The sequence below is a fragment of the Rhineura floridana genome, chromosome 12 (genome assembly GCF_030035675.1).
Source record: "Rhineura floridana isolate rRhiFlo1 chromosome 12, rRhiFlo1.hap2, whole genome shotgun sequence".
Classification (NCBI taxonomy): Eukaryota; Metazoa; Chordata; class Lepidosauria; order Squamata; family Rhineuridae; genus Rhineura; species Rhineura floridana.
Genome location: NC_084491.1, coordinates 24,188,547 through 24,201,200, shown reverse-complemented (window position 1 = coordinate 24,201,200; position 12,654 = coordinate 24,188,547). Strand labels below are relative to the sequence as shown.

Here is a 12,654-nt window from a genome sequence, read left to right as displayed (position 1 = left end):
GAAAAGAAACCCTCATTAGAAAGTTTAATCTATTTGGTTCAAAAATATTAGAAGCAGCAATCCACCTCCTTCTCTCTAACCCCAAATCACCTTGAAAACAGTGAAGGGGACACAACTGCAGTCACAAGCCCAGGTGCATCACTCACGTTTCCTCCCTCCTCTACCATCTGCATCCAGTGTCCCCCTTGAGACGATGACTCACCTAATGAAGTAGCAGCAGAAGATGAGACTAAGGACGAAGACAAAGATGCCAGTGCCAAAAATCACCATGTAGATATTCAGTGGTAAGTCCTGGAACGTGATGGGAGGCATCGTGCACGATTTGTTGGTATAGATCAGCCCCAAACCGCAAAAGCAACCTGGGAGGAAAAGGGGTAGAAGAGTGAGACAGGGAGAACATAAGTGTGGATTTCTCCTTATAAACACGCTTGGCAAGCAGTTTTGACTAATATATACATTTCTGCAAGCCATTTTGCTTAACATAATGCATTTTTGAATGTTACTCTCATGAATGCATGCATTCATAGGCACACCTTCTCCGAACATATGCATTTTTGCAGATGTTATTCAGATGGGGAACTGCATCACAAAATGGACAGAAGTGAGAATTTGGAAAGGTAACTGCAGTTTGGTTCCCATATCCATTCGGAAAGTGAAAACTAAGTAGGTTAACATTAAAAAGCAAACTGAACTGAATTTCTCTCCCATCTCCAGAGGGGAAAAGGCTAGCAGTGGCTACTAGTCACGATGACCATATGAACTCCCTCCAGAAACAGAGGCAGCGAGTTCAGTTGCTAGTTCAGTGGTTCACCACACGGGGCAGCTGCACACACAGCCCCAGCAGTGTTTAAATGGGTAGTGTCACATCTGCTCCACAAACCCTCTACTGCATACCATTCCAGGGCTTAGATAAATGAAATTCTCCCCAAACAACAAAACAAACCAACACCCCATCTCAAAGGTAGGAAGCATTTATGGGGTTTGCATTTACAAAGGGCTGCCCACTGCCATATGAACCTGTGCAGAACCTAAGGGCTCCTGCAGATGACCTCTGCATTCAGCATTCATCTTACTTGCTTGCACACAGATTATGTGGAGGTTAGACTATGCCCAGTTTTTATTGAGCATTTGTTCTGATTTGTTTATGGGGTGAATTCACAACAGTGAGCATTCAACCTGATTTGCTTGCAGGGTGATTACATATCTTTCAGTCAGACATTTGGTCATCGCTTTTCATGCATTTCCATGGGTTTTCAAACCACAAGAAGTCTTTTTTTTAAAAGTCGATTTGTTACACTAGGGCAGATGTGGGGAACCTTTAGCCCTCCAGACGTTACTAAAGTACAATTTTCATCATCCCTGGCCATTGGCCATGCTTGCTGGGGCTGATGAGAGCTGTAGTTTATGAGAGTTGCAGAATAGCAATATTTGGAGGGCCAAGTGTTCCCCACACTTGCTCTAGGATGACTGAGCATAGGAACATAGGAAGCTGCCTTATACTGAGTCAGACCATTAGTTTATCAAGCTCAGTACTGCCTACACTGACTGGCAGCGGCTCTCCAGGATTTCAGACAGGGTACTCTCCCAGACCTACCTGGAGATGCCAGGGATTAAACCTGGGACCATCTGCATGCAAAATCAATGCTCTAACACTGCAAGAGGTAAAACAGTATTGGTACAGAGTCAGACACAGCGTTAGGGAGGTACAGAAATTCACCGATAAAAAGAAATGATGCACAGCAGCTCATTGACAACATAGCCAGTGTAGTATAGTGGTCAAAGCTTTGGACTGGGACCTGGGAGACCAGGGTTCAAATCCCCACCCAGCCATGAAGCTCACTGGGTGATCTTGGGTCAGTCACCATTTCCCAGCCTAACCTACCTTCACAGGGTTGTTGCGAGGATAGAATGGGGAAGGGGAGGACCACATATGTCACCTTGAGCTCCTTGGAGGAAAGGTAGGATGTAAATGCAATAATAAAAACAAAGCAATGTCTTCCACGGAACAGCCATCTTTTTCAGCCCCACACCAGGAAATGATCAAAACATGATCCTATTAAATATTTAAAAGTTACAGTATGCAAAGAGAGGTTATGTTGACTTTATGGGAAACACAAAACAGCTGGGGGTGGTTACAGGAAGGCCTGTTAAAAGCCAAAACAAGAAAAGCCTGTAAGGGGAGGAAAAACACAGAGAGAAGTGACTAACCATAATACAGAACTAATTTACAATGCATTACAGATGAAATAAGAGGGTGAGACAAGGAGTCCAGTTCCAAAGCAGAGATAAGTCTCTCGCTATCAGCTGTTAGCTGAGCACTGGACATTCAGCACCAGGCAATGGTCTCCATGAAAAAGAAAAAAAATCAGGAAGAATTTGGTACCTTAATTAGGCAAATAATAGAAGTGTGTGCACACATAGCTCTTGACCCTTGCGACACAATTCAAAAGTAGTATCTAGGTTCCAGTGAAGACTGGCATTTCCTGGACTGATGCTAGAGAATAATTGATATACATGCACAAACGCAACCTCAACATGCACAAAAAGGGCACTTAAGTCATTCATTGGCGATCACTCGTGGACGAGTAAGATTGTCTTCCAAGATAAGGTCTTTGCTTGGAAGACGCCTGTGCATGAATTTGTTTTATGTGGGGAGATCGGTGCACAACGATCAACACACAATCTTGACAGAAAAAGGCTTTGATCCAATGGCATGGATACCATGACAGTTGGAAGTATTTTATCTGCTGCAGCCTTCATCCGCCTTCACAGCCGTTGTAACATACACATTGTTATCCTCCACCTGTTCTGCCATTGAGGACTTTCTTGAATCGTTCTTTGTCTGGTTCCTCTCCCTTGACCTTACCGCCATGGGTGACCCTGCTGGGAGTACATGACTCCCGACGGCATCGCTCACAGGGTTCATTGGAACATGCAAGCCCACTCACCACTACAAGGTTACGATCCAGCGAGAGAGTATGAATCTACTTTTGTGTGTGCTGTCTGCATACCCCGAAAGGAGGTGAAAAGCATAGGAGGAGAGGGTCTCTGATGATGATAAGAGACCCTATCTTGCAGGATAACAGTGAAGGCTCCCTGCTTCTTCCAGACATTGGTCACATCCAATGCTACTGACCCAGATGGACACTTAGGACCTGTCCATATATAAATGGAATCCAAAGTTCAATCTGGTAAGAGCTGTTCAACAGTGGAACAGACTGCCTCAGGAGGCTCTCCTTTACTGCAGGTACTTAAGCAGAGGAATGCTGTCACCTTCTACACTGCAGATCCTGTGTTGAGCCGTGGGTTGGACTAGATGACCTCTATAAGATACCTCCTTTTTCTACAATTCTATGAAAGGGGGGTTGGGGTACAGTTTGCCTTTGATCACCCATCACAAGGAGCTGCCCGGAAAGATTACTCTAGGGAGGCCAGCGGCTGCATCTCAACAACTCCCTCCTACACATTTCCTAGAACCACCAGATTAAACAACCCCTGTGAAGCCCTTTGCTGCATCCCAAGAGCAGTCCAGCAAAACTGCAGGCTCTTTAGAATAATAGGAAACTACCTTATACAAAGTCAGATCATTGGTCCATCTAGATCAGTACAGGCTACACTGACTGGCAGTGCCTCTCCAGGGTCTCAGGCACAGGTCTGTTCCAGCCCTACCTGGAGATGCTGAGGATTGAACCTGGGACCTTCTGCATGCAAGACAGATGCTCTATCACTGAGCTATGACCCTTCCCATCATGTCACCCTCTGGTTCATTAGAGACAGAAGGCAAGAGGACTCGGGAGGATCTCCCACCTATTTATTTCTACTGGGCCCCCACTTTGTGGGTGGGGCTATACCTCAGTGGTACAGCACATGCATTGCATGCAAAAGGTCCCATGTTCAACCCCTGGTATCTCCAGCTAAAAAGGATCAGATAACAGGTGATGAAAAGAGACTTTTGTAACCCTGGAGAGCTGATGCCAAGTCAGACTGGCTAGATCAAAGATGAGGCATCTCTCGTTCACAGCCCTAACAAGGTCCACCAGGCCTCCTCATTTTGGCTCGCATGGCTGTTTGGCCACATCATACCCACCTGTCAAGCTTGATATATGGGGTGGGGGGATGAGAGAAGGATCTGGCCTGCCAGTCAGTTCCAGTTCCCCACCTCTGGGCTACATAGATAGATAATCTGATCTGATCTAAGGTCATTTCCTAATGTCCCACTCGGTCACTTTTATAACAACTGTGGGGAAACTAGGGGGTGGGGGAATCAGGCTCAAAAGACAAGTGCTACAGGAATGTATTGTCTCTGACCTCAACTTCCTCTCCCCGGCAGAGAGTGATTTCAGGATGAAGAGGATTCAGCAAGAGGGAGCACATCTACAAGCAGATCTCTCAGTCTCTCCCTCTCTGAGTAATCGCCTCAGAGCCTGCTGTCTTAAGGATCAGCTTGCAGAGATCAGTGTTCCTCCAGAAATCTGCCCAGACATTGGGAGGAACAGAGCAATGGCTGGGGGCAAATCAGCACCTCTTTAATGACAGACTGAAGTCCAATAAAGCCAGATCAGGTACATCACCTGGGTCCAAACACAGACTGCACCACGTTTCAGTATGTTCTGCACCATAGCCTGAGAAAAACGAATGGCATACACACACACACAAGTTGCACAGTGGAGATCACTGTTTCCAGTTCCTATCAAAAGGTGGGAAGACATAAAGCCAAACCCAGAAGGGGTAGCTCTTCTTTACACAGGGGACAGTGTTTCAGCTCCACATTTTGCAGGGAGCCGAGGTGAGTCATCCTCCATGGTCTCCACTCACTGAAAGGTCGCTGCTTCCTTGGCACCATTGTCCCCACTGCCTGTTTAACTGCCTTCTTCCTCTGGACCCAATTGGTACCACTGCCCCCTTCTCCTGCTCTTGTCACTACGGGCCCATCTAGTGCAGTATTTTCTATTCTGATGGGCAGTGACTCTCTGGGGGTCTCAAGCAGAAGTTGTTCCCATCATCTCCTAGTGGGGGGGGGAGGAGAGGAGAAACGACAGGTTCATAACAGGAGAAATGGGGACAGAAAGCACATCCTCACTGTCCCCTAGGGATGGGAGATAAATATTATCTATTTATTTGTTTGTTTATTATTTGTTAGATATATATCCCGCCCTTCCTCCCAGTAGGAGCCCACGGCAGCACTCAGTTCAGTTCACATTTCAAGGCAAATCTACCTAATTCACACTTTCCAAAGCAATACACAACATGAACCCAAATAGGCAAATGACAATCCAAAGCAGCTTACGAATTATAGACTGCTGGAATGAAGAAAGGTTGGGGGTAACCAGGAAAAACACTGGGTTGTATCCATCTATGCTTACTCAGAGTAGACCCATTGCAATCAATTGATCTAAGGTAGCAATGGGTCTACTCAGCTCAGGTTTGCTTAGGGATGGGAGAGAAATTTTATTCAGTTTACATTCCAAGGCAACCCTACCAAATTCACCCTTTCTGAAGCAATACTTGAACCAAAACACAGCCATCCTTCAAAATTTGCACTTCTCTAAATTTTGCAATGTAGTTCTCCAACCAAGTAACGTGCACAGAAAGTAAAGGGTGCATAAAAAGTATATACAGTATTAATGAAAATAACATACAACAGTGCATGACGTCTGGAAAAATTGTTTTGTAAAACTGCGTACAAAAACTTTGTATACTGGGAGAAATTTGCACTTCAAATGCTGATGAATTTTCATGAGGACCCTTTTTTAAAAAATATATAAAATAAATTGCTATCTGATGTAGAAATATGGAGAACTGAACTTAACACTGGAAAAAAGTGAAAGCAAAATTGACAGATTTGCCCATCCCTACTCTCCCCTAATGCAATACTCATCCCATGATAGTTTCAACACCCGAAGAGGACTGATGTCTATAGTCCATCAAATGCCACAGACAGGACTTTCGTATCATCACACAGAAGCTTGCAACAGATGCTCTTCACCTATTCAGCTGGGAATAATCAATCATTAAACCAAGTCAAGTATCTTTAGTTATAATCCACCCGAACTAGCCCTTTGGAGGTATATGCATAATCATACAAAGAAAATATATCACTAAGCTCTGACAATGTACATGGGCCCAGAGTAGGTGTTTTAGAGCCAATGTGGATATCTGCAGTTACAAGATGTTTCCTGCAGCTTGAGATAGGACAATTCAAGCCACTGATTGTGTATCAGTCCTGACAAATGACAAACAGCCTCTTTCCAGCCACACCGCAGACTTGCAGTGTTCTTCAACCTTGGGTCCCCAATTGTTTTTGGACTACAACTCCTATCATTTCTAGACAGCATAGCCAGTAGTCAGGGATGCTGGGAGCTGTAGTCTAACATCTGGGGTCCCAAGGTTGACCAACACTGACTTAGAGGGCAGGAGCTGGTGTTTCAGGCTTCACTCCCCAAGCATTGTTGCTCTTTTGAAAAATATTTAGGACTTAAGAGATCCAGGGAGAACCAATAGCAGGAACTAGCCCTGATCTGTTTGTGGGGGAAGACTATGTATTTGGAGTCTGCTATGGACTCGGGGGCAGGTAGCAGTAATAGCACAATTGGTGGATGGAAGGTGGATACCAACTTTAGCCTCCCCAGCCCTTCTTTACTGCATCTGCTTCTGAACCAGGACAACAGCCTATTCAGGAGCCCCACCTATGGAGCTGCAAAATAACTTTGGGTGGTATTCAGTGTTAGTCCTATTCATAGAGTAGACCCACTGAAGTTAATAGACATGGCTAACTCAGGTTCATTAATTTCAATAGGTCTTCTCTGAGCAGGACCTAGGGGACTGCAACCCATTGTCTTGACTGACTTATTGGATGGATTGACTGGATTTTTGTATTTGTATTTATTGTACTTTTTGTATTTCCCCCCTTCGTATTAATCCGTTTACTTTGGGGGCTCTTGAGCCAAAAAGGGGTATATAAATACAGGAACAAATAAAACTGGGATTCTTCGTTCAGTCATTTCTCAGCACCGAACGCTTTGCTTCCAACATGGAAAGAATGCACAGCAAGAAGCTGCCCATTTCGAGACATCCCAAAATGTTAGCAGCATTACGTAGTACAGTGACCTAGATATAGTTTGCATGTTTTTTAAAAAAATCAATGAAGAACAGCAGGGAAAATAAGAGTCAGAGAACAAAAGTGAACTCTTGCAGCGACAGAATGGAACCACAACTTACCAAGCTTCTTCACAAAGATTTGTGTACGATAAACCTACATATTCTACTCCCCACCCCAAAAAAATAATATGAAGCTGCCTTAGGTAAAGAACAAACAAACACCAGACCATTAGTCTAGCTCAGTACTGTCAACTCTAAGAAGACTGGCTGTGGCTCTCTAAGGTTTCAGATGAAGGTCTTTCCCAGCACTATATGGAGATGCTAGGATGAAACCTGCGATCTCCTATATGCACTCTACTGGTGAGCAATGGTCCTTGCCTTTTTTGTTTTTTTAAAGGTGCTTTTCCTGTTGCATGGTCCTTTCATCCTTCTGCTTCCTTATTAAGATCTGCAGAGGGAACTCTCTGGGAAACGGTGGCCTGAGAGAGGGCTTTCCCTATGGCTGCCCCTAAATACTGTAGTGAAGTTCCCTTCTCAGAGGTGTGACTAGCATCTTCATTGTACAACTTTCATCATATGCTGAAGATGCACCTCTTTACCCTCTTTACCCTGCGCTTTTGACAGTGAACATAAGAAAAGCCTGTTGGATCAGGGCAATGGCTCATGTAGGCCAGCATCCTGTTCTCCATGATGCCCATGGGAAGCCTGCAAGGAGGACCTGAGCACAAATGTACTCTCCCCTCCTGTGGTTACCAGCAACTGGTATTCGGAAGCATACTCCTTCTGACAGTGAAGGGAGAATATAGTAGCCATAGCAGTTAGTAGCCACTGATAGCCTTATCCTCCATTAATTTGTCTAATGTTCTTTAAAAGCCGTCCATGTTGGTGGCAATCACTGCCTCTTGTAGGGGTGAATTCCATAGTTTAGCTGTGCATGGTGTGTACTTTCATTTATCCATCCTGCATCTTCCAATATTTACCTTCATTGGGTAGCAGCAGAGGTATTTTGTTTTGAGACCCACCTCTTCCAAATGGAACAAAACAGTATAAATTCAATAGAACATAGGAAACTGCCTTATACTGAGTCAGACCATTGGTCCATCTAGCTCAGTATTGTCTACACTGACTGGCAGAGGCTTTCCTGGTGTTCAGGCAGGGAATTCCTCCTAGCCCTACCTAGAGATGCCGGGGATTGAACCTGGGATCTTCTGCATGCAAAGCAAATGCTCTACCACTGAGCTATGGCCCTTCCCCTCCTGGTTGTACTTGTTTTTAATGATTACACCAGCATATTATATTGATGTAACTCATCCTGGATCTTATGGTGAAGGGTGGGTAAGAAATCTTACAAATAAATAAATATGACAGGTTGCATCCATTGTAACATGAAGCCACTTAGTAGTATACTTGTTCTGCTGTCAAAATATTTAACACCAGCAGAATGTTGTGGTGCAAGAGAATGCATAAGCAGGTTGCTGGTAACTCTGTTGCACAACAGATAGAGCAACGAGTTTCCACTAGCGTAGCTCTTGCATTGGATCCCTCTGTTGTGCAACATTAAAACTCAAGAGCCCTTGCACTAGTGAGCAAAGAACTTTGTAAACCTCCCAATATTTCTCCTTGCACTGGTGAAACCTGGGTTTCAAACCCTTCCCTCTAGGACTCTGGTGTTTTTTAACAGCTGACTGACAAGCAGGTAAAGCATTCACTTGCTTCATTTCCATCATATATACGAACCCCTCTATTTCCAATGTTCAGGCTGGAGTGCCAATGCTTAGATAGCTAAAATTGTGCCACCTTCACACAATATGGAGGTATCAGCATGCTCAGAGGAACCCCAGTTTGCAGAAATTTAAAAAATAGGAGGGGGGAATTTACAAAACAGGCCAATGAGGACTGAACATAGTTAATCTGACCATTTGCAGTGGGGGGGGGATGGAAAACATGTGTGTGGAATGAAGTATCCTGGAAAATGGCATGGCTTGCTGGCTGTCTAGAACCTTAAACAAAGCACTCCACACTGCAACATTGTGTTGCAAGTCCCCCTCATCTTCTATAAAATTATTTTCAGGAACTGGAGCTTTATCCTGTGTTGCAGGAATCACTAATCTGTGCCAACCCCCCGATGTTGCTGGACTGCATTTCCCAGCATCCCTAACTACTGGCCATACCGGTTGGGGCTGGTGGAAGTTATAATCCAACAGCATCTGGAGGGCCACAGGTTTACCACCCTGCTCTGTCGCATGGCTGCCAACTTTTGAATCAGCCCCTGCAGTTCTGCCTTTAGCAATGGTTTGGACTGCAGGAAATAGCAAGCAAATCACCATCATCTTTTTTAATGGCATGTTCATATACATCATCACTGCAACCTTAACTGTGTTCGGTCATCCCTGTCAATACCATGAAACCGTCCCTAATTTTCCCATACAACAGTCATTTTCAGCCTTGTTCGCTTACCTAGCCCAAAAGTATAAAGCTCTAGCATTTGATCCTGAAGCAGGCAAGCTCTATTACTGGTCAAGGTCAGGCCAATAGGACTAGCGCCATATTAGTGCCATTCAATTCTACATTGCCACTTGGGGCGAATATACACATAATTATATTTGCATACTGGAGTCCTGAATGTATTCTTTGGGTGTAGGGAATGCTTTATGAAGTAGGTTGGGGATTTCAGCTCATTTGTTTCCTGGAGAACTTTCAAAATGAGGATGAAGCCAGGTGGTGGTGAATCAAGATCTTTATGATTGCACTTTTAAAAAAAATGTTAGTTCCCTGAGACAAAGAGAACTTGGCATTGTGTTCCTATCTTGCTTACTGGTGTTCTGAAAGAAAAGAAAAAGGTTTCCATATTTTTTTGAAGCTGAACTTGTTGAAGCAAATCCATTCCATGCATATTTAAGAAGTTAAATTGTTCATAAACCTAAAAACCATCTTATTCACAAATGCCTGTGTAGGCAAGTTGGATTGCCTTCTAATCTCTGGTAAACACTATGCATGGGATCTGCAATAAAATGTTGCAGCATGGAGCGCTCCTGTTCAGGTTCCAGTCAGCCGTGCCCCTTTCTTAGATACTCCATACCACTCCCCAGTTTTTCTGTCATTCCCCCCACCCAACAGTTAGCATTCAGTGGCTACCCATTGGGCTATTTGAGTGTTTTTAAAGGATTCCCCCCGAGCTTGCTGATACCTGTCTCTTGTGCATGACTGGTGCTGTTCTGACTACATAAGGATTGTCACATGGAGCATGAGTTTGCTATTAACACATAGGATACATAGGGTTCTTACTAATCCTTAAAAGGGCTGCACAATCCTGAAATCCACCAAACTTTCAGATAGGGTTCTCTCCCAGTCTTCTTACTTGGAGTTGCTGGGGATTGCACCTGGGACCTTCTGCATGCAAACCAATGCTCTCCCACTGAGCTACAGCCCTTCCTCTTTGGGGCAGGTCTAGGAACCCACTCAGCAAAGGCTGGCCCAATGTCTTTTGCTGCCCGGGGTGAAGGACAACATGAAGCCCCTTTTCAATTTGACACACAGACGCCAGCTGGACCAACACCGTCAACAGGGCACAGGCCTCCACTGCAACTGGGGCAGCAGGTTAGCCTAGGGGGCAAAAGGCAGGCTATGCACGGCACGCATAGCTCCATCCTCCAACCAGCATTGCCCGTCCACAGCATCTGCTGCCTCAGGGAGCTGCTTCACTCTGTCTATTGGTCAGGCTGGCCCTGCGCCCAGCAGAATCCCCAACGCAAGCAAGGTGGGCTTCCCACTTTTTTAAGTGAAGTGAAGCACATTGCCATCTAAAAGCTGCCCCTCCCCCACAATAAGGCCATTCAGTCCAGAGTCTAAAATTAACTAATTGTCACTGCTGAAGACAACAGGTGCATGAACGAGGTGAGGACCTGTGAAATGCAGCACAACAAGAACTCCCCCACATCAGTTTGGGAGAAACCCTGATCAAGTCCTAGAATTATGTACAATACTCCCCCTTCATCTAGCTCAGTACTGTCTACACTGATTGGCAGTGGCTTTCCTGAGTGTAGACATTCCAAGTCCCACCCGCAGATCCTGGGGACTGAAACTGGAGTCTTCTGCAAGCCAAGCAGATGCTCTATCCCTGAGCTAGAGCCTTTCCCCTTGCTGACCAGTCTTTCATTGGAGCCCTGCTGCTGACTCCTATTGCCTGGTTAGCTCGCTATCTGCCCACCTATCTTCAACATCACTGGGCCTTCCAGCAAGGGCCCCTTCAAACCTGGAGCCAGCCATGGTCTCACAGAGTTAGGAATCAGCCCCTCCCCTCCCCATTTGGTCCACAAGATGGACAGTTTTGTCTGACCTGGTGCAAGGGAGCTTCCCACGTTCATCGGGGTGACGGATGCAAATTGCTGTGGATGCAAATTGCTGACCTGGAAAGTCGGCTAACTGATAGAGCTAGAGTGAATTTGCCACGCACACACAGAAAGAGAGAAATGGATAATGAGACAGGGATTCTTGTGAAGGCTTGTGTGTGGGCGGGCGGCTGCAACAATCTGCTTTCCTGAAAGTAAGAAAGAGATGAAGGGGGCTATTATCTAGAAAGAGCCAGATAAGGGCGAAGAGCATAAGAACACAAGAAGCTGCCTTATGCCAGGTCGGACTATTTGTCTGTCTAGTCCAGTACCAGGGAAGGGCCATCGCTCAGCAGCAGAGCATTGGCCTTGTATGCAGAAGGTCCCAGGCTCAACCCCTGGCATCTCAAGGTAGGACTGGGAGCCACAGTCAGTAATCCTGGAGAGCTGCTGCCCGTCAGTGTAGGCAATACTGAGCTAGATGGGCCACTGTTCAGACTCAATATGAGGCACCTTCCCATGTTCCTATGACTCTTTGGGGGAATCCGTATTGAAGTGGTATAGGCCTATGGTCCTACTCCGACTGGGGGCAGCTCTCCAGCGTTTCAGTCAGACATCTGCCACATCAACTGCTGATTTTTTTTTTTTTGGAGATTCCCAGAATTGAACCTGGAACCTTCTGCATGCAAAGCATGTGCCCTACAACTGAGCTATCCCTTCCTAGTTCATTATTCAATCTGGAGTTGCAGATGGCAGCCTGAACAAGTCATTGGGGTTTCAACCATCTGTATTCTATGGCTACAATCCTATTCTAACTTACTTGGTAATTAGCCTTATTGAACTCCACAGGACTTACACCTGAGTAGGCACGTACAGGATTGTGCTGCAAAATGACTTCCGGGAAGTGGTGCTGGCTGGTGGTTGTCTCTGAGGGAGCTCTGCCTCAGAGGAAGCTTTTTTCAGATTAAAAGCCAGCCAAGAGGAATCTTGGACTGGCTTAAATGTTCTCCAAGGTATAGGAGAACCGATCAGATCTTCCACAAGACTTCGTTGAGCTGTCGGCGGCTGGAATTGATCAGGAAATTCCTGAGATAAGAAGGCAAGCCGATCGGCTGAAGACGGAGTCAGGAATTCCACGCAAGCTGAACTGGAATAAAGCGAAGCGTTTTTTCTTCTCTTAAAAAAAAACGTTCTTAACCAGCGAGCCCACTTCTGCCTAAACCTTATC

General features: G+C 45.4%; 1 protein-coding gene across 3 annotated transcripts in view; it reads right to left on the bottom strand.

The window, feature by feature from the left end:
• RNF122 (ring finger protein 122) overlaps nt 1-12,654 on the bottom strand; it is a 41,779-nt gene that overhangs the window by 16,999 nt on the left and 12,126 nt on the right. For all 3 annotated transcript variants that reach the window (XM_061592510.1, XM_061592511.1, XM_061592512.1), the window contains exon 2: nt 203-359. In XM_061592510.1, coding sequence (XP_061448494.1) covers nt 203-359 — 157 coding nt within the window. The remainder of the gene's footprint in view (nt 1-202; nt 360-12,654) is intronic.